The sequence below is a fragment of the Grampus griseus genome (genome assembly GCF_964374135.1).
Source record: "Grampus griseus genome assembly, chromosome: 13".
Taxonomy (NCBI): Eukaryota; Metazoa; Chordata; class Mammalia; order Artiodactyla; family Delphinidae; genus Grampus; species Grampus griseus.
Genome location: NC_139007.1, coordinates 41,256,253 through 41,273,808, shown reverse-complemented (window position 1 = coordinate 41,273,808; position 17,556 = coordinate 41,256,253). Strand labels below are relative to the sequence as shown.

At 46.8% G+C, this 17,556-nt stretch overlaps 1 protein-coding gene across 2 annotated transcripts in view; it reads left to right on the top strand.

Moving 5' to 3' along the window:
- Positions 1-13,464, top strand: part of TRAF3IP2 (TRAF3 interacting protein 2) — a 41,099-nt gene extending 27,635 nt beyond the window's left edge. For both annotated transcript variants that reach the window (XM_082668526.1, XM_082668525.1), the window contains exons 5-9: positions 1,542-1,630; positions 5,354-5,422; positions 6,498-6,614; positions 10,362-10,436; positions 12,860-13,464. In XM_082668526.1, the coding sequence (XP_082524652.1) occupies positions 1,542-1,630; positions 5,354-5,422; positions 6,498-6,614; positions 10,362-10,436; positions 12,860-13,006 (497 nt within the window). In that variant the 3' untranslated portion in view covers positions 13,007-13,464. The remainder of the gene's footprint in view (positions 1-1,541; positions 1,631-5,353; positions 5,423-6,497; positions 6,615-10,361; positions 10,437-12,859) is intronic.
- The last annotated feature ends 4,092 nt before the right edge of the window (positions 13,465-17,556 follow it).

The window sequence follows — 17,556 nt, the reverse complement described above, 5'->3', positions numbered from 1 at the left end:
ATTTAAAGAAACATTCGACTAAGTGTCAGGTGATGATGCTTTTTCCACATTTTGCAGCCAGAACCACTTTGAAATATCACCAAAATGTTCTCATATTAAGGTCTGTCAGGACAGTAAGTTCCAGAAATCTTAAGAAAACAGTCACTACTTGTGAAATTGTTATATTCTGTTGTGCTTGCTGGAATTCTAATAAGCCCTTTCCAAATCTAGGCACTGCTTTGAACCAACTTAAAATTAAGCCCTTTGCATTTGTTAATTCCAACTGGGGGAATCGATGCTCTTTGGTCATTTAAGGCTCTGAAAGATTTCTATGACAATGATCCATTGTTGTTTTTTTTTTTTTAAATTTTGTTTTAATCTTAAAATCTTAGACATTTAAATTTCGAGCATTTCTGGAGAATGGAAGATGTTAGGATATAGTCTGGGTGTCCGTTTATAGACCATATTTATCTTACCATAACCTATAAAGGGAGTCCTAAAATTCTTACAGAGGAATTGGTTGAATATTAGGTGTCGAGAAGAAAATAGAGTGCTATCAATATGCCTGGCTGCTTAAATGAGTCAACATGACCGTTGAACATACTTCCATTTGAGAGCTGTGCTTCAAAAAACAAGAGCCTAAGCGTAGATAAGTAGGTTCTCTCCAATCCCCGCTTTCTTCTCCACCCTCTGCCCCAGGGCTTCCTGAGATGTAGCCAGTTGATTCCAGACTAAAAGCCACTACAGAGAGATTATTCATCTACCACATTAACACGCTAGCCAGATAATTACCCAAGACTTTAGCCTGGGAAAACACTGGTTCTCACCCTGACTGGGTTAGGCTTATGGGCACAATCCCATCTGCTGCTCTAGGCTGACTCAGGGAGAAGCAAGGGAGTCAATGATGCTGGACCTGCCAGAGGCGGGCTCTCTCCTTCAAGCTGCTGAAGTTCTTAGTAACATTTCTGAGCTGCGCTTTAGTCTACTCCAACTTCCTGGCCTTTCCCCCACCAGTGAGGGGAGAAGGGGGAGGAGAACCATTTTCTCCCTCTCCTCTCTTGCTCTTGTCAAGTTCAGGGCAGCGGAGAGCATCATGAGGTCAAAAGAGGACACTGCTGGGTGGCCCCTTAGCAGGGCTCAACTTCCTGGCCCGCTGTGAGAGTATTTTTTGGGCACAGAGCCAAGTGTCTCTAATATACCAGGGGTGGCCTGATCTTAAGGCCCCGCAGGTTCTGGGTGATGGATTTTTTTGTTAACGCATCATGTGGTTTTTCAGAAGACCTCCTCTGCTTGTCTCAGCCTGCCAGAACCCTCTCTCCTTTCCATGCACCCTGAGCAGTCTGCATTCCCTTGGACAGAACCCCCTGCCCCTTTGGGCCTGCAGATCTATGTCCTGAGGACACCAGTTCACCCTGCTGTAGCCATAGCCCTTAGACCACTCCCATCCTGAGGCTTCCCTTCATTATTCTAGAAGGACAAAAGACATTGCATACACTTTTCAAGTGTGGTTTAGAATAGAATAATTTGACTATTTTCTAATAAATGTGAAATATCTCTCTTAGGGAAAGTCTTTATTACTTATTCTATGGACACGGCCATGGAGGTGGTGAAATTTGTGAACTTTTTGTTGGTAAATGGCTTCCAAACTGCAGTAAGTATTTTATCCAAAGAGAAGACTGAACTGTTAAAGTGAGTATAATGAAAAGAAAAACAAGAAAAATTATAAAGAGCTGTTGATGTTTTAAGCTATGTTATTTGATTTACGTGATTATGAACTAAATGCTTATGGATTCAGGTAATTATTTTCTAGAGTTTAAACTCTCCAAAGTCTCCAGCATGTTTTTCCTGCATGCCTTTTGAGCGACCCCGAGTGCCTCCGTACAGCCAGAACGGCATAAACGCTGAGCACGTATGCAGCTGGTGCCCGGCCTGAGGAAAATGCCGGGCTCTCACTGCACTTGGCATCTTTGCCCATCCTCACCAATCATGCCTGCTTTGGTTATGCTTCCTGTGGTACAGGAGGCTGCAGGCTTCACCAGGTCACCTACTCATCTTACAAGGTCCTTTCGTTCTGCACTGGGTCGTGAGGTCTGCAGTGGAGGCCCCTGCAGCCTGGGGGCCCCACTGTGCGAAGCTGCTGGTCCATCCGCACTTTGCTGCAGCAGCAATGCTTCTGGACAGGGAGGTACCTGGCCAGGTTCTCGGCTGGTCTAGGCTAGTTCAGGAAGGTAGACGCCCCAGCCCTGCTGTTCACTGTGATCTTAGCCTAAGAAATCTCAGGAAGCACATGCTCTTCAAGTCCCCTGCAGTGCTTTGAAAAAGCTCAGCTTAAACCCATGTAAGTTTTCCTTAGGATAAATAGAGAACCACAGGAGGCTACTCGGAGGACTGGCTTTCCTCAAACGCTGAGATCGCTTCTCTTCCTTCCCAGAGACCTCCTCTGGGTATTTAGAGATGGTCAATTCTAAAGAGTGGTGAAAGATTAAGGGAAATATCTACAAATAGGAATGTTGAAGGATAAAGGATAAATGTTGACATTTAGTAGCTAAATGTCAATTTTAAAGATTATTTAGCATTTCTGACACGAGTTTTATTCAAATTTTTTCTTCAGTCTATAATTATTTTTAAATGGAAGTACATGAAAATTGTTAGAAGTATATACTTTATACACTCCAACTTCATGACTATATAAATACACGACTGTATAGAGACCAACATTTCAGTTTCTCATTTCTGGGATAAGAAACACTGTGGCAACCATGATATAAAATCAAATTACAAGACATAAGGTCAACATTTCAGAAAAGATCTTACTTTGGGTCCTTTCCAAATAAACATAGTGATTGTCTCTGGAGAAGAGGACAGGTTTTTGTGACCTTAACAATCAGGGGCTGCTTAGGCCAAGTTTAAAATTGTCCTTGATCCTCATCACTCTGAAGCCTGTGGTAGAATCCCATAACCCCATCCTGGACAGCTAAGTTACTATATTGATACATCAAGGTCCCCTTAGTGGAGAAAAATAAACTTAATGGGTAATTTAATAAAGGGACAATTTTCAAAGTTCTAGGTGAGTTTTAGGGAATCCACAGGGAATAAATAGTTCAATATCCCAGGACTAGCAAAAGCAGGAGGTCTAAAGAGGCAAGGGAACAGCAACACCTGCAACCTAAAGGGGGTGCTATATTGGCTTGCCAGGGCTGCCACAGAATACCACAGGTGGGGGAGCTTAAACAACAGACGTTTATTTCCCCACAGTTGTGGAGGCTAGTAATGTAAGATCAAGGTGTCAGCAGGGTTGCTTTCATTCTGAGGTGTTTTCCTTGGCTTGTAGATGGCCATCTTCTCCCTGTGTCTTCACCTGGTCTTTCCTCTGGTCTTTCTTTATAATCTCCTCTTATAAGGACACCAGTCATATTGGATCAGGGCCCACCCATAAGACCCCGTTTTACTTTAATCACCTTTTCAAAGGCCCTATCTCCAAATACAGTCACAGTCTGAGGCACTGGGGGTTAAGACATATGTTGAGACATATGAATTTGGAGGGACGCGATTCAGTTCATAATAGTGGCTGGGTGGAAAAGTTGGCCTGACAGGAGCTGTGGATTTTAGTAGAGTTCTGGAGAGACTAATGGAAGATCTCCAGCACATTGTGCCGCCCAGAATGTCCACCTCCATAGCGAGGAAGGATTTAGGTGCTGGGGTAATAATAAGAATGACCATTTATTGAGTACTTACTTCATGTCTGGCATTTTGATATGCCTTTTCCACACTAACTCATTTTAATCCTCACAACCACCCTAGGAAGCAGGTTTATTAACCACATATTACAAATGAAAATATTAAGACTTAGAGAGTTTCGGGAATGTTTCCCAAGTCATGCAAGTGGGAAGGGCAGGAGCCAAGAGGAAAGCCAAGCTGCCTGTCTCTTCCCAGCCCTGACATCACATTGCTTCTCTCTCGTAGAACAGAAATGGATAATTGGTACAACCTCGGAGAGCTGCAGAAGCTCTCTCAAGATTACCTAGTGTAGTCACTGGCCATTGGACATTTTAAAGCAGGAATCGTCCAAACCAAAAGGAAAGCCATTCCATTTTTGATGTTCCATCAGTTAAAAAGAAGGACATTCTGAACTCATATTTGTACTATATGTATCTGAGTTTGGTGTACACAAGGCAGGATCTTGTTCCATAGGAAGCTTAGAACCACGTTGAAGAGATAAGGTAGACATCAATAAGACATTTAGTAAATGAAAGAATGCTGTAATAATGTGTTCATCGTCTAGCACCACCAGTGGTCACAAAGGGGTAGAGTTCATTAAGGTGAGGAGAAGGAAGTCAGTGCGTGAGGAGGATTCACAGAGCAGGGGGGCTTGCACTGTGCTTTAGGGTGCAGGGGACACCAGTGTGGGGAGTAAAGTAGACAGGACACGCGTGGAAAAGAGAGGTAAGCCTGGATCATGGGTGGCACAGAAGCTTGCTGCATGGCTGGGACTTGACTTGATGGGCCCTAAATGGCGGCATAACATGTAGGAGCATTGATCTGGGAGCAGTGTGGCTGAATCAAATAACCCCTCTTCGAGGACACTCTCCTTGTATCGCCCATTTCCGTATATAACCCCTCTTCCAATCGTGAGCACCTTGTGCAAAAACACACTGCTCTCTGGCTGCAGAACAAGGCTGAGCCCAAGAAAGGCCTTCTTATTTAGTCTTCTGTAAAACAGAAAATAACTGGTTTTTCTCCCCTTCGAAGGCTTGATATTTAATACCAGTTTTTTCAAGGCCCAGGAGTTCTACTTCTTGACTTTCGTCATAAACCTTTTCCCCACCATCTCAGTAATTGTTTTTGTGACTGTTTCTTGGACTTGTTTCAAGTTTCATGCAATCCTTTCTAAATATATAGATCGAAACTGGACATAATGCCATAATAATGACCTGGCTAATGCAAGCAAAGTACCATATCGTATCTCAGTACACACATATTACACATCCATTAAAATGCTCCAGAATCATGTTTGCCTTCCAAATTACAGACATATATATATATATATATATATATATATATATATATATATATATATATATATATATATATATATGCGTATGTTGCTGGCTTACATGCATCTGGTGGTCTACTATGTCTCTCAGATTTTTAAAACATAATTACAAATACTAAATACTCAAATGCCTACTAATCTTGAAATAGGAAACATTTTAAGAAAATTGTATCTTGATTTTTACATTTACCGGCTCCTCCTTGCAAAAAGCATTAGTGACTTTTTCAGTCTTAAATATATATAGCTTCTTGTGCTTTCTCTTCCTTTGCATCTAGACAGAGCTTCTCATTAAGAGTCACTTTCCACATCTTTTTCTTGTAGATTGACATATTTGAGGATAGAATCCGAGGCATTGATATCATTAAGTGGATGGAACGCTACCTTAGGGATGTAAGTACATTCCAAAATTCTGAACTTTTTTCTTGTGAGTAAGACAATTAGCTTGGGGAGTTATTTTATCAAAGAAGCACTGGCACACCCACCAAGGGCAAAGCAGACAAAGTCCCAACAAAGCTTCCCTTGTTGGCAGCCGTGCAAAGACTTGGAAAGGAAGGATGGGGTCACTCTCCTGGACATGCACAGGCAGGAAGTAACTGTCGAACCAGACACAGGTGGTTGATAACAATCAGAGCAAACAATTTTTTGACCAGAATAGGAAAGGAGGAAATGAAGGCGGGGAGTGGGGAGGGAGCGGCAGAATTCAATTGAATCTGAGGCCACCCCAAATGTTTTGTGGGATCAGGCTGAAGGGGTTTCCAGGGCAGCCTCACAGGCCGTGCAGCACATTGCCCACAGCCCCCGGCGCCCCCGGCGCCCCCTCACAGCCTTGTGATTTGTTTTCCACTGACAGAATCTATACCGACCACTGGGACACTTTGTGCTTTAACAAGATAGAAATTGATTGCTGCCAGCCTGTCCGTGTCGGCCGCCTCTTTCGGAGGGAGCGGTGGGGGACAGAGTCTCAGCAGGCTGGGGTTTTGAGGCTTTTCCTTTTGTCTGCAGCCTGATGTTTGCTTTGTGCTGAAGGGTCTGCTCCTCGGCAAGCAGGGCAGTCAAGGGTGCAGTAACTGACAGCTTAGATCCTGCTGCCCGAGGGAGGGGGTTTTCATCGTTGTCGTTGCAGAGCCATTTTGCCACAATGCAGAGTCACTTAGTGATTCCGGTTTTCATTAGACGTTTATTAGCGATGGTTGTAGAAATCGGTGGGCAGAACCGTGTCCATCTAGGAGAGCCGGAGCCATTCGCTCTTGGTGTTTGAAGGGAGCTGGGGAGGGAGACAGGGGAGGAGGGGAGGCAGGAGTCTGCCTGGGCTGGGGCCGTGCCTTTCGCTTTCTGCGGATGGAGGCCCGGCCCTCCATCCTGCAGTGTATCAGAGAAGGCTCACAGTCCTGCTGGCCGGTTTCCAGCCTGCCTTCACCAAATGGACCACACTTCCATAAACATGCTTTCTCCCTCTCATTAACAGAAGACAGTGATGATAATTGTAGCAATCAGCCCCAAATACAAACAGGATGTGGAAGGTGCTGAGTCGCAGCTGGACGAGGATGAGCATGGCTTACATACTAAGTACATTCATCGAATGGTGAGTGAGGAAACCAGCACCTCGCCGGCCCTGGGCCCTCGGAGTCGGGCACTTTCTTCTGTGAAGGCCTGTCCTTCACCAGAGACCAGCCGGCTGATGGGTGAAGAACCCCCGCAGGAGAGGCGGGTGTTGGTTCTCGCTCCGCCTACCTTCGGGACCTGGGGCAAGTCCCCACACCTCTGGGACTCAGTGTACCTCTCAGTAACAGGGAGATTAACGTGTGATCTCTAAGTTCCAAGATTCTGGAAAGCAGTGCTTCACTGGCTTGGTTGTTTGTCAACAAATGTGAAACCTGGGGGGTGTGGTGGGGTGGCGGGAGACAGGGCCGTGAGGGGAGTGGGCTCCTGCATCTGTGTCCTGTTCTGTCCCCTGCCTTTTCAGAGAGCCAGAGTAGTGCAGCCAGAAGGACACCGCCTGTTGTGTCAAAGAGACTGTTCAAATCTAGCTTCCTCCTGCACAGGCTGTGTGACCACCGGCCAAAGGCTTAAACCTCTTTGTGCCTCCATGTCCCTACTCAGAAAATGGGTCACTAACACCGTGTTGTTGTGAAGATTGGATGATATAATATCTGTGGAGCACATGGCACAGATCAGATGCTCGGTCAAGGGAAGGGATGTTTCTAGCTCATGATATATGAGCAACACCTGAACTATGGGGGCCTGGTCAAACTCAAACCAGGGGGAGACATTTATAGGAAGTTCGACTTAGCATCTGACAGAACATTCTGACTGAAAGTATCACCAGCTTTGGAACTGGCTGTGTTATGGACAAGCAGCCTCCCTGCTTTTCATGACTGTATAGAGCCTGTGGAGATGGTGCCTGTTTGACTAGGATGCCGGGCTAGACTTGTGACTGTCACACTCTCCTGTAGAGTCCCTTTAGGTGCCCATATGTGCTGGAGGCCCTGGGCCTCCCACCCTACCCAGAGCTGTCTGCATTTCTCAGGCTGGTTTACCAAGGATTCTGAGACTTAAAAAGGCTTGAAACTCACTGGTCTAGAACTTGTAAGCTCCATTTCAGCTCGAGCATTCCACAAGCGGGGAAGGCACCTGGAATGGGCATAAAAGGTCACTGATTAAGACAGGAAGATGGGGCAGGAAGCAGACATGGCCCAGATGGAATAAGTAAGCAGGACCAGGCAGGAGGCAGTCAGGCGGTCAGGGACACGCAGCTTCACCTCAGGGGAGGCGGACTGAAATCCAGGTCTGTCCTGTGGGTCGGGAGTACCGGAAAAAGGCAGGCTGGCTGGGTGGGTGTTCCCCATCTGGATCTTCAGAGTCTCTGGCTCCTCTTCTACCAAGTGCCGACCACTTACTTGAGCTCAGAACCAACGCAAAGCAAAAGCCGAGGCAAGGTAGGGAGGTCAGAGAGTGAGGCCAAGGAGTCAGGAGATAAGTATCCCTCCTGTTCCATTCTTACCCAGCCTGACAGACCCTGGTGAGGCCCAGGAAAGCCACCCTTTCTGCCCTAAAAGGTCATGGCTGGTTCTGGGTGCTGCTATCCCTCGGCTGTCTGCATGGCCCCGAAGCACTCATGTCTAGGAACTGCCAGGCCTGGAGCCGACAGCGCTTGTGTGTGAAGGGCTCCAAGTCCTGTCAAGCTCTGCTGGTGTGTGGTGACGCCAGGCAGTAATAGGCAGCTGGACCTCAGGGCTTTTCTGACGGTGCCCAACCATGAACCAGATTGTCCCCAAACTTGGTTTCTTGGGGCAACAATGTCTCGGGCCCTTCCTCATCACTGGAGGGGTCGAAGAGGCCAGCTGCAGAAGTGCCTTCCTGCCCACCTGGCTGGCTTCCTGGTCCCCTCCAAGCAGCAGGAAACTCCAGGACAGAGGGAGCGAGGAGGTACCCATGAGTAACTGCATCATAGAGCCAATGGCTCCCAGAAGGCCCATCTCTGGAAACATAAGAGATGATGAAAACGCACCACCGCCGGGGTAGCCTAGTGGACAAGCAAAATTGTACAGTATGCAGTGTCCTGGAAGTCAGGGACTAAATCCAGTTCTTCACTTTTAACTTACAGGCCCTACACCCTTCCTCTCACTTGTTTGTGTTCGTGTGGTTGGTGCTTTTAGTTGCACCTCACTCGGGTCATTTTAAAATATGCCTTTGGTGTCGTCTTCTGATTTTTAATGTGAGATGGCACTGAGAAAACACCTCATGGAAGATTTGTGTGTGTTGTGACTGTGTGTGTGTGTGTGTGTGTGTGTGAGTGTAAGAGTGAGTGTTTATGAGGCTGTTTCTATGGTGATTTCAGTCATCACCACTGTCACTTTCTTCTCTGTTCTGTTTTTATTCCCATGCATGGTGAAGACTTCTCAGTTATAAAAATCAGTTGGAAGATGACATAGTTGGGAACACATAATTCCTCATCTCCTTTGTCATCAGATGATTGAAAGCTTTGTGCTGGTTACAGGATTTGAAAGGCTCTAACTCCTCTCACGTTGAAAATACTGGTTTTGATAGAGTTCTTGGCAGCTAAATCTTGCAGGGCCACCACAGTGTCAGAGCAAGTTGGAAGTGGTGTGGGAAACCTAAAGCTTGGCAGACGGAGCTTTCCTCATTGACCTCCTAGCCTCGCCTCCCTCGGCCTCCCTCAGCCTCCCTTGCCCTCCTGTGCTCTGGCCTCAACGCATTACTGGCTGGTCCCAACCCCACAAACATTTCTTCACACCTCCAGACATTTGCTCATGCTGTTTCCGCTGCTGAGAATGTTCTTCCCCTCCCCTCATTTTCCCTGTCTGACCAAATTCCTATTTTCTTTTAGTATCCAAATGACAACTCCCTTGTAACTCCTTCAAACCACTGGTGTAGAAAAGGATGGCCCCCACTGGGCTTCCACAGCGATTTGTTCATACCTTTCACACTGCACTGTGGTCGGTAGTTTTCCTTCCTGCCTGCTCATTAAACCGCTGGCTTTGTGAGGATAGGAATTATATCCATGGTGTCTGGTAAACTGGTTCTCAAAAAAAAAAAAAAAAAAGATCCTGATTTGTAGCATTTGCCCATTTCCATGGTACAAATACTCTCACATGGCCGATTTCAACCTACCAATGTGAAGTCACTGAACACAGAATTGGGAAGAGATGCACATGAGTGGCTTCTGTGAACTGCTATGAGGCAACTCAGCACACCCTGTAAAGTATCCTAGTCCTTGAAACCCTAAGTCCAGCACAGAGCATGACTTTTTTTTTTAATCTCAAATAGATCTTTGATTTTTTACACATTTTAAAAATATTTGACAAGTGGTTTTCAATAACAGTAACAATAGTTCCTTTATTTTCCTAGATTTTCTCGTTCTCTTAGGTGTTTTATTTTCTTACGTATTTTATTTGGAGAAGGGGTCCTTACCAGACTGTCAAAGGGACCCATGGCATGAGAAGATAAAGTGAGTGTCTTTAGAAGACTGGGGAGAGACAGAAGCTATTGTTAAAGATATGCACAAGATGGAGAGCCCAGTGTGAGCACGACCCGGGCACTGGGGTGCGGGGCCTGCCTTCACAGCATGCGGGAGAAGGTGGTGGTGCCGGCCGGGCCCCCTGACCACAGAGCATGACTTTCAATAGGCCTTCGATACATGACCGATGAATGAGCAGATGGCATACATGTGTGATGGAGAGTTTAAAGTTATGAGTGTGTGGCACTGAAGGAAATCAGAATAAAAATCCCGTGCGGGCTTGCATGATCGTGAGTACCATTGATTCATCCTCATTCCTGAAATTAATCCTTCAAGTGTGTTCTCTTCCAGATGCAGATTGAGTTCATAAAACAAGGAAGTATGAACTTCAGATTCATCCCTGTGCTCTTCCCAAATGCTAAGAAGGTAAACAAACAAACGGTTTGTTTGTTATCTGGGATTTTAAATGGAAAAGCTTGTCAGCCCTTTATCCATCCTTCGAGATAGCAGTGTTGCCAGAAAGATCAACAGGTTGTAGCACTCAGTTGAGCAGCGTGAATCAGGAAGGTTTCAGAGCTTTACCTGATAGACCATCCTAATTGTTCAAGCAGCCGTCACACACAGAGAAGTAGTTTGTGTTGTAACTCATGAGACGAAAAGAGACTGTTCATCTGATACTTCTTATCTCTTGCACATAAAAGTCGAGATGTGTGCATTTTTTGCAGGCTGTTCCACGGAAATGTTTGGTTACACATAGTTCAGCTCTCAAAGCTGTAGAATATGGGAATTAAACCTATACAGTTACCGAAGGGAACTTTGCTGTGGGTCATATGAGGGTTTTTTCACTGGAAGGGCAGGCCAGCAGATTTGGAGAACGGGGGCAAAAACATCTGAGGTCCCACGCCAGGCTTGGAGAAGCGAAGGCAGCAGTGTAGTAAACATCTTGGGAGCCACACCACGGCACCCTGAGCTCAGGCCCAGCCCCACCCTGGAGGATCCCTAGATGTCAGGACTGCACTGAGACTTCTGCCCTGGGTGAGGGAGGGTTCCATTTATGGGAACGGGACCCCTGGGGTTGCGCAGTTCACAGCCTGCCAACAGTGTGCTTTCCATCCCTCGCCCAGGCTCTGACTGCTCTCACTGCAACATGTCCTTCCTGGTCTCCCTGTGTCCGCTTTGACCCTGTACAAGCCATCCCCTGTGCTGCCATCAAAGAAGAACATCCGAAATGTAGAGCTGATCTGTCTCTGTCCAGCTTAGAAATTTTGTGGTGGTTTCCTACTGACTACAAGATCACATCGGTCTTCCTTAGTATGGCGTGCTTGGCCCGTCAGAAGAGGGCTGTGCTGCCTGCCTGGCCTTCCCTCTTGCCACCGTGCGCACAGATGACACTACGCCCTGGGCACGGTGGCCTGTTTCAGCTTGCCCTCACACACGCCCCACTCTTTCATGTTTCTGTGCCTTTGTACTTGTGCTCCCACTGCTCTGCCGTGCCCTTCCTTGGTTGTGTGTCCGGCGAACTCTTGCTTATCCCCATAGCACCCAATCCCTCTAGCCTCTCCTCCCCCGTGCCAATGTACTGAATAGTCCCTCTCTTGAGAGCTCTTAATTATAGTACCTGGAGTCAGTGGTGCGTGGCTGGGGCTGTCGGGAGTAATTGTTTAGAATTACTGGAGCGTTATGGTGATAGAAAAAAGCAGACCAGCTTTTAGTTGGTTTTGTTAATGTTTTTTAAACTTCCTCAAACAGTCCCCTTGTTTACCCGCTCTCAGGGCAGACTGCAACCCCCCTGCTGCCCCGGCCACTTGGCATGTTATGGCCTAGAAAATAGTTACATTTTGACTCCATCATAAGACTGTGAACTCCTCAAGGCAGTAATTGTGTCTTTTTCATTTGGGCATCATCAATACCCAGCATGGTGCCTGACCTACAGCAGGTGCTCCTGTCTAAGCTCATCCTGCAATCCCCAAAGGAGTCCTATCTACTCAGTGAAAAATCTCTGAGGCCCTATCTGATACAGCCCCCTCTACTTCCAAAACCCCTCCCCTACTCTCTTTCATTCATTCTTCTCTGGCCGCACTGGCAAACATGCTTCCACCACAGGGCCTTTGCACTGGCTCTCCTAGCTGCCTGGACCCAGACATCCACAAAGCTTGCTCACTACTCTGTCACGTCTTTGCTTGTTTTCTCAGTAAGACCTCTCCCTCACACCCTATTTAAAACTGCAAATCTTTCATCCCTGCCCAGCACTTGCTACCCCTTTTCTCTGTTTTATTTTTCTCCACAGCCTGCATTACCGTTGAACCCACTATATATTTTACTTATTCATTGTCTTTCTTTCCCCAACAGAATGTCCACTCCCCAAGGGCACTCTGAAACTGCACCCTCACGATCCCTGGCTTACAGGTTCTGCTTTTGCCTGATAACTGCGATCTGGTGGGCTTCTTCTGTGAGCCAGCCTTGTCGCTGGAGTGAAAGGATAATGAATTAGATTAAGCCCAAAGTCTTGGCACCCTTCTGCGGAAGCCACAGAGGAGTTCACACCACTCTGCATGACTTCCGTCCTACCCCTTTTATGGGATCATGGTGAAAAGCACACTGAGATGCAAAGGGCAGTTAGCCTGGGATACTGAAGGAAGATGCTGGACACATGTGCTTTCCATAACAAGCTACACAGCTTGCACCCAGAGCCACTGCACACTCGAACCCCTTCCGAAAGCAAAACAGTACAACTCCCAGAAGAATTGAGTAGGAGACGCCCATGAAGGAAAAATTGGGAACTGAATCTGGGATCTAGAGTCCAGGTTTTTCTCTAATGGCTTTTGCTTCTGTCACTCTCTCTCCCCTAGGAGCATGTGCCCACCTGGCTTCAGAACACTCACGTCTACAGCTGGCCGAAGAATAAAAAAAAAATCCTTCTGCGGCTGCTCAGAGAGGAAGAGTATGTGGCTCCCCCGCGAGGGCCTCTGCCCACACTTCAGGTGGTTCCCTTGTGACTCCCTCCATCCCCAGATCTGGGGGCCATGCCACGTTTGGGCCCCTGTTCTGACGAGCACTCTTCTGGCTGAGGCTGTGTGGCAGCGTTCAGGGCTGTTGTTTTCAGTCACTTCCTGAGGGGCCCTCCCTGAGGGGCCCTCCCACCCCAGAAAACCTGTTCTGCAGAGTCCTCTTCCTCCCGGCCACCCCAGACCTCAAAGGACCTTGTCTTTGAAACAGAGACCACGGATGCTCTGCATTCCCTTCTTCTTAAGGCCACTGCAGGTTCCTTCTAAGAGTGTGACGTGTCCAGAACGGGCTCTCAGCACTTAGCAAGTAGACAGTACAAGTGACATTGCAATACATGTCAACGACCACACTCTCCCATCACTTTGGGCTACTTTTCTGAGTTAGCCAGATGCTGTGTGTCTTTAGACCACACTGATTCATGTACAAATAATAAAATATTTACTCTTTTGTAAAATTGTGTTTCACTTATCTCAAAGGACATAGATATATATTAATTTATCTAGGCAGGTGCTTCCAGGGACATCAATAAAGCTGCTTAAATAGAATATTAGACAAATGTAACAGACTACTTTGTATTAAAGGATTAAGGCCAGAGAGTTAAACAATCCCTTTTAACTTAATCTTGAAAGCTTTATTCCTGCAGTAGAATTTTTTGAACAAAACAACTTTGTACCATACACAGCCATGATTCTAAATAAAATCATAGTTCTTAGGAAGATGAGTACTTATCAACTATAAATAAGAAACCTTGCTGATGAATTGCAAAGAACACTAGTTTTCTTTACATTGTAACCTAGATGTCTACTGGGTACAGTGAATGTCTTTGTTTATTTTTGTTTTTTTGTTTTTTGCGATACGCGGGCCTCTCACTGTTGTGGCCTCTCCCGTTGCGGAGCACAGGCTCCAGACGCGCAGGCTCAGCGGCCATGGCTCACGGGCCCAGCCGCTCCGCGGCATGTGGGATCTTCCCAGGCCGGGGCATGAACCCGCATCCCCTGCATCGGCAGGCAGACTCTCAACCACTGTGCCACCAGGGAAGCCCAATGTCTTTGTTTTTAAAACTAGGAAGAGAAAAGAAAAGCTAGTATACCCGAAGTCCTCATTTGTAAGACTTTATGACGAGTACCTTTAGAGTCATAGCATTTGGGACCTGGTAAAACTGACGTGCTTGTTTAGTTAACTCAAAGTGCCTGGAAAACACCCCAGACACAAACATCAAGGCTTCCTCCTCTCTTTTTATTGTCTTTTTTGGAGGTGACACCATCATTAAAGATTCTACACAGAGTTGTACAAAAGTGGCATCAGCAATGATTACTCTGAAATGTTTCTAGTTTGTGGAGGTTTAATAATGTGATGTTATTACGCCTTCCTCACTTCGGAGGCCTGTTCTGAGCCCTCAGCCACTATTCCTCCCCGAGGTGAATGATGAAGGAAGTTACCCTGGTCCTCATGCATTCATCTGCAGGTTTGCAGGGGATGGAAGTGGCCTAGGGCTGACTCAGTAATAATAACCTCTTAGCCTCAAAGCTTTATTCAGACCTAAACTGATGTTAGGGGTGACGTGTGCAGAGTGCAAGGCTAGAGTCTTGTCTGATATTTAGTGACTAACTGAAAACTTACAACGTGATTTTTAATTTCAGTGACTGGTTTCAGAATATCTGCCTGGTTAGTTCAATTTCTGTATTATTCAAAGGCATCTCAGTTCATGGCTACAATCAAAGTATTAGACTAGCTCTTTCTCAGCTCAGTGCCCCCCAGAATTGTTGTTGATACCGTTTTTCTTTGCTTCCTATTAAACAAATCACCTGTTTAAAGACTGAGCTCTTCTCGGAGCCGTGTCTGCAAGGGAGGCAGGCCCTCCGTTTCGAACATTCCAGACCCTGTTTCATGATGTTTTGCCAGGAGCCTTCTTAACCTCAGTCACTTCATCAGCCACTTTGCCAAATGCCCCATTGTCACCATCACCTTTGCCAAATGAATTGCAAAGTCCTGTGACCACTGGGAAATGATCCAGAAAGAGTCTCTCAAAACACACGATCTTTCTGTTTCTTCTTAATGAACCAAGAAGAATCAGTGAGACCCACCTCCTAGTGGCAAATGAGAGAGAAGGAAAGTTAGAGTATGGGAAAATGTCACAAAGAAGAAATGCCTCTCCCCCTGAAGAATTATGCAATATTTTTCAAGGTATATCGTTCTATAAGGGCCCATGAACCAAATAAACCACCACCAAAACGAGAAAGGATGAATGAAATCACCAATGAAAATTTAATTCCCATATCATTTATTTCTGCCAGGGAATCTTCAGTCTGGAAAGGACCCTAGAAATCATGCACCTCTGCAGTTTTGTTTCAGGCATGAGAAAAGTGAGGTGCAGAGCACCCGTGGCTCTGCTAAGCTCACCCTTGGGCTAGAACACCCTGGCTTCCAGTCTACAGACATTTATTCGGTGAACCTAGAAAACTTTCTGGGTTTTGATGGTAGATTTATTCAACAAATGACCCAGTGTCTCCTGGAGGTATACTGGGCCTCATGAACATAGGAGAAGGCTGAGGGAAGATGCACCTCTGTCCTCTGGTGGCTGGAGGATTAAACGATCATGTTGCAACTTGTTCTGTGGGAGATTCTTTGGGGGGTTAATTATTGCTGTACGGAGGGTGACTTTTCTTGAAGTAGTTTGGCATGTTTATTTTATCCTGCTATTCTATGAAACCAAGGCACAATTGAAAAGATCTTGACACCTTCCAGAAGCTTACAGACAAAACCCGCCAGTAGATCGATTTCTTTTCGTTGTATCTGGCCAATCTCCAAAACAACAACCATGAAAAGGCTTTTATTTTTCAATACTGTAATAGTCATCTTTCCCTCTCCTTTTCTGTTTTTTCTCCCTCCCGCTCCTAATTCTACACGAGTGGTACTCGTTGGAGTAATACTTAGCTGTTTGGAACCCCTGCATTACCCTTCATGAGAAATGTGTGGGTCTGGCTAACTCTCCTTTGGGTGGAGGGAGGCTGCAAGAAGGGAGACACATCAACAACACAGAGGAGCCTTGCTCATTCAATACAGCTGGCACTGGGGAGGCCTGGTGCCCAGGCAGGACAGCATGTTCCTAACTTAATACTGATTTGTTCCATTTTCTATTGCAAAAGGCTTTCAGATAGAATCACTGGTGGGAGGCTTTCGCAGACCCTGGGCAGTCACGTGCTGCCCACCCACCCACGTGAGCTACAGCCCCTCCAACTGTGATGGTGCATTTGCTCCCAAATCTTTAGCCTCAAGCCAAGCAGGTGGGACCTGTAAGAGGAACACTGTAGTGTAGTTCTCTATTTAACTGCCCAAGAAGCTTCTGAGTCTGGGGCTAGGTCATGCTTACTGGGGTGTGTAGGAAGTGATAGTTGAGCCTTTCCTGAACAATGAAAGTCTTGGAGGAGCGAAGTGTACCTGGGCAAAGGTGACCATGTTCTGGACCTGCCTGCTCTTTTCTAGAAACGCTTGTACGGAAAGAGTAATTGCAGCCCCCAGATCTCCCAGGACTCGTAAACTAAGACCAGGAGGGCACACGCTTCTTGTCCCTGGCCTGACCTCCTTTGCTGCCTTCACCAGGAAGGTGCTGACGGTAGATGGGGGGGGTGGGGGGGCGGCGGCGGGGAGGGAGAGGGAGAGGGAGGGCGAGAGGGAGAGAACTCATGCCTGATGGATCCCATTAGGCTTAGTGTGCAAAGCAAGTTGAGATGAAGTAGCTGCTCTGGTATGCGTCCAAAACTGCTGTTCTATTTTTAGTCTCTCCAGCGTGCTTCTTAGCCTCGCATTGTGCGCCTGGGCACCTGGATTGGCAGCGAAACATGGAGCTGAGCCACTCATTTGTAAAGCTGGAAGGAAGGAGGCCGTTGATGCGGGGCTTGTTTATCGCTGACGGGGAAGGGAGACCTGGAATGTTAATGAGGACGGCTCTCTGAAGCATGCCTTCATGGTTAGCCAGGAGTTCAAAGGAAGAGGCAGGCTCAGTCCTGTGCCGAACGAATGTGAACCGTTGATAGAGGGAAGGAGAAATCAATTATGCTGTCGCAGGCCTCCATGTCATTGTGTTGCAGTTGTTAGGAAAGGTAGGACAAGGACCAGATCTCAAAAGGAAACAAAGCCACATGGCCTTGAAGTATAACGAGTTTGCCATGGCAACTGATGGAAATGAGCCTCCTGGGCACTGAGCAGGTGTGTTATCTTACAGAATAAATATACTTCTCTCACTCCCAGGTTTTTATAATAAAACCTGTGTTTGGATTACTTTCCCCTCCTCTTTGTTACCCAGAGAAGCTGGCTGTTGCTCAATCAGTCCAAGGCTCTAGTGAGGGAAATGTAATCGGTGTTATCAAAAGGGCTGCTTTCGAGAAGCTGCCGCCCGGCTTGGCTGCCAGCCTCGTAGCTGAGCAGCAGCTGGGCCACAGGTACCTGTCTGGCTTTTGCCACCTTCCAGGCGACGCCCGGCACAGAAATCCACCTGGTCATGCATTCACGGAGGCGTGACAGGGAGGCCCTGCTCTCAAGC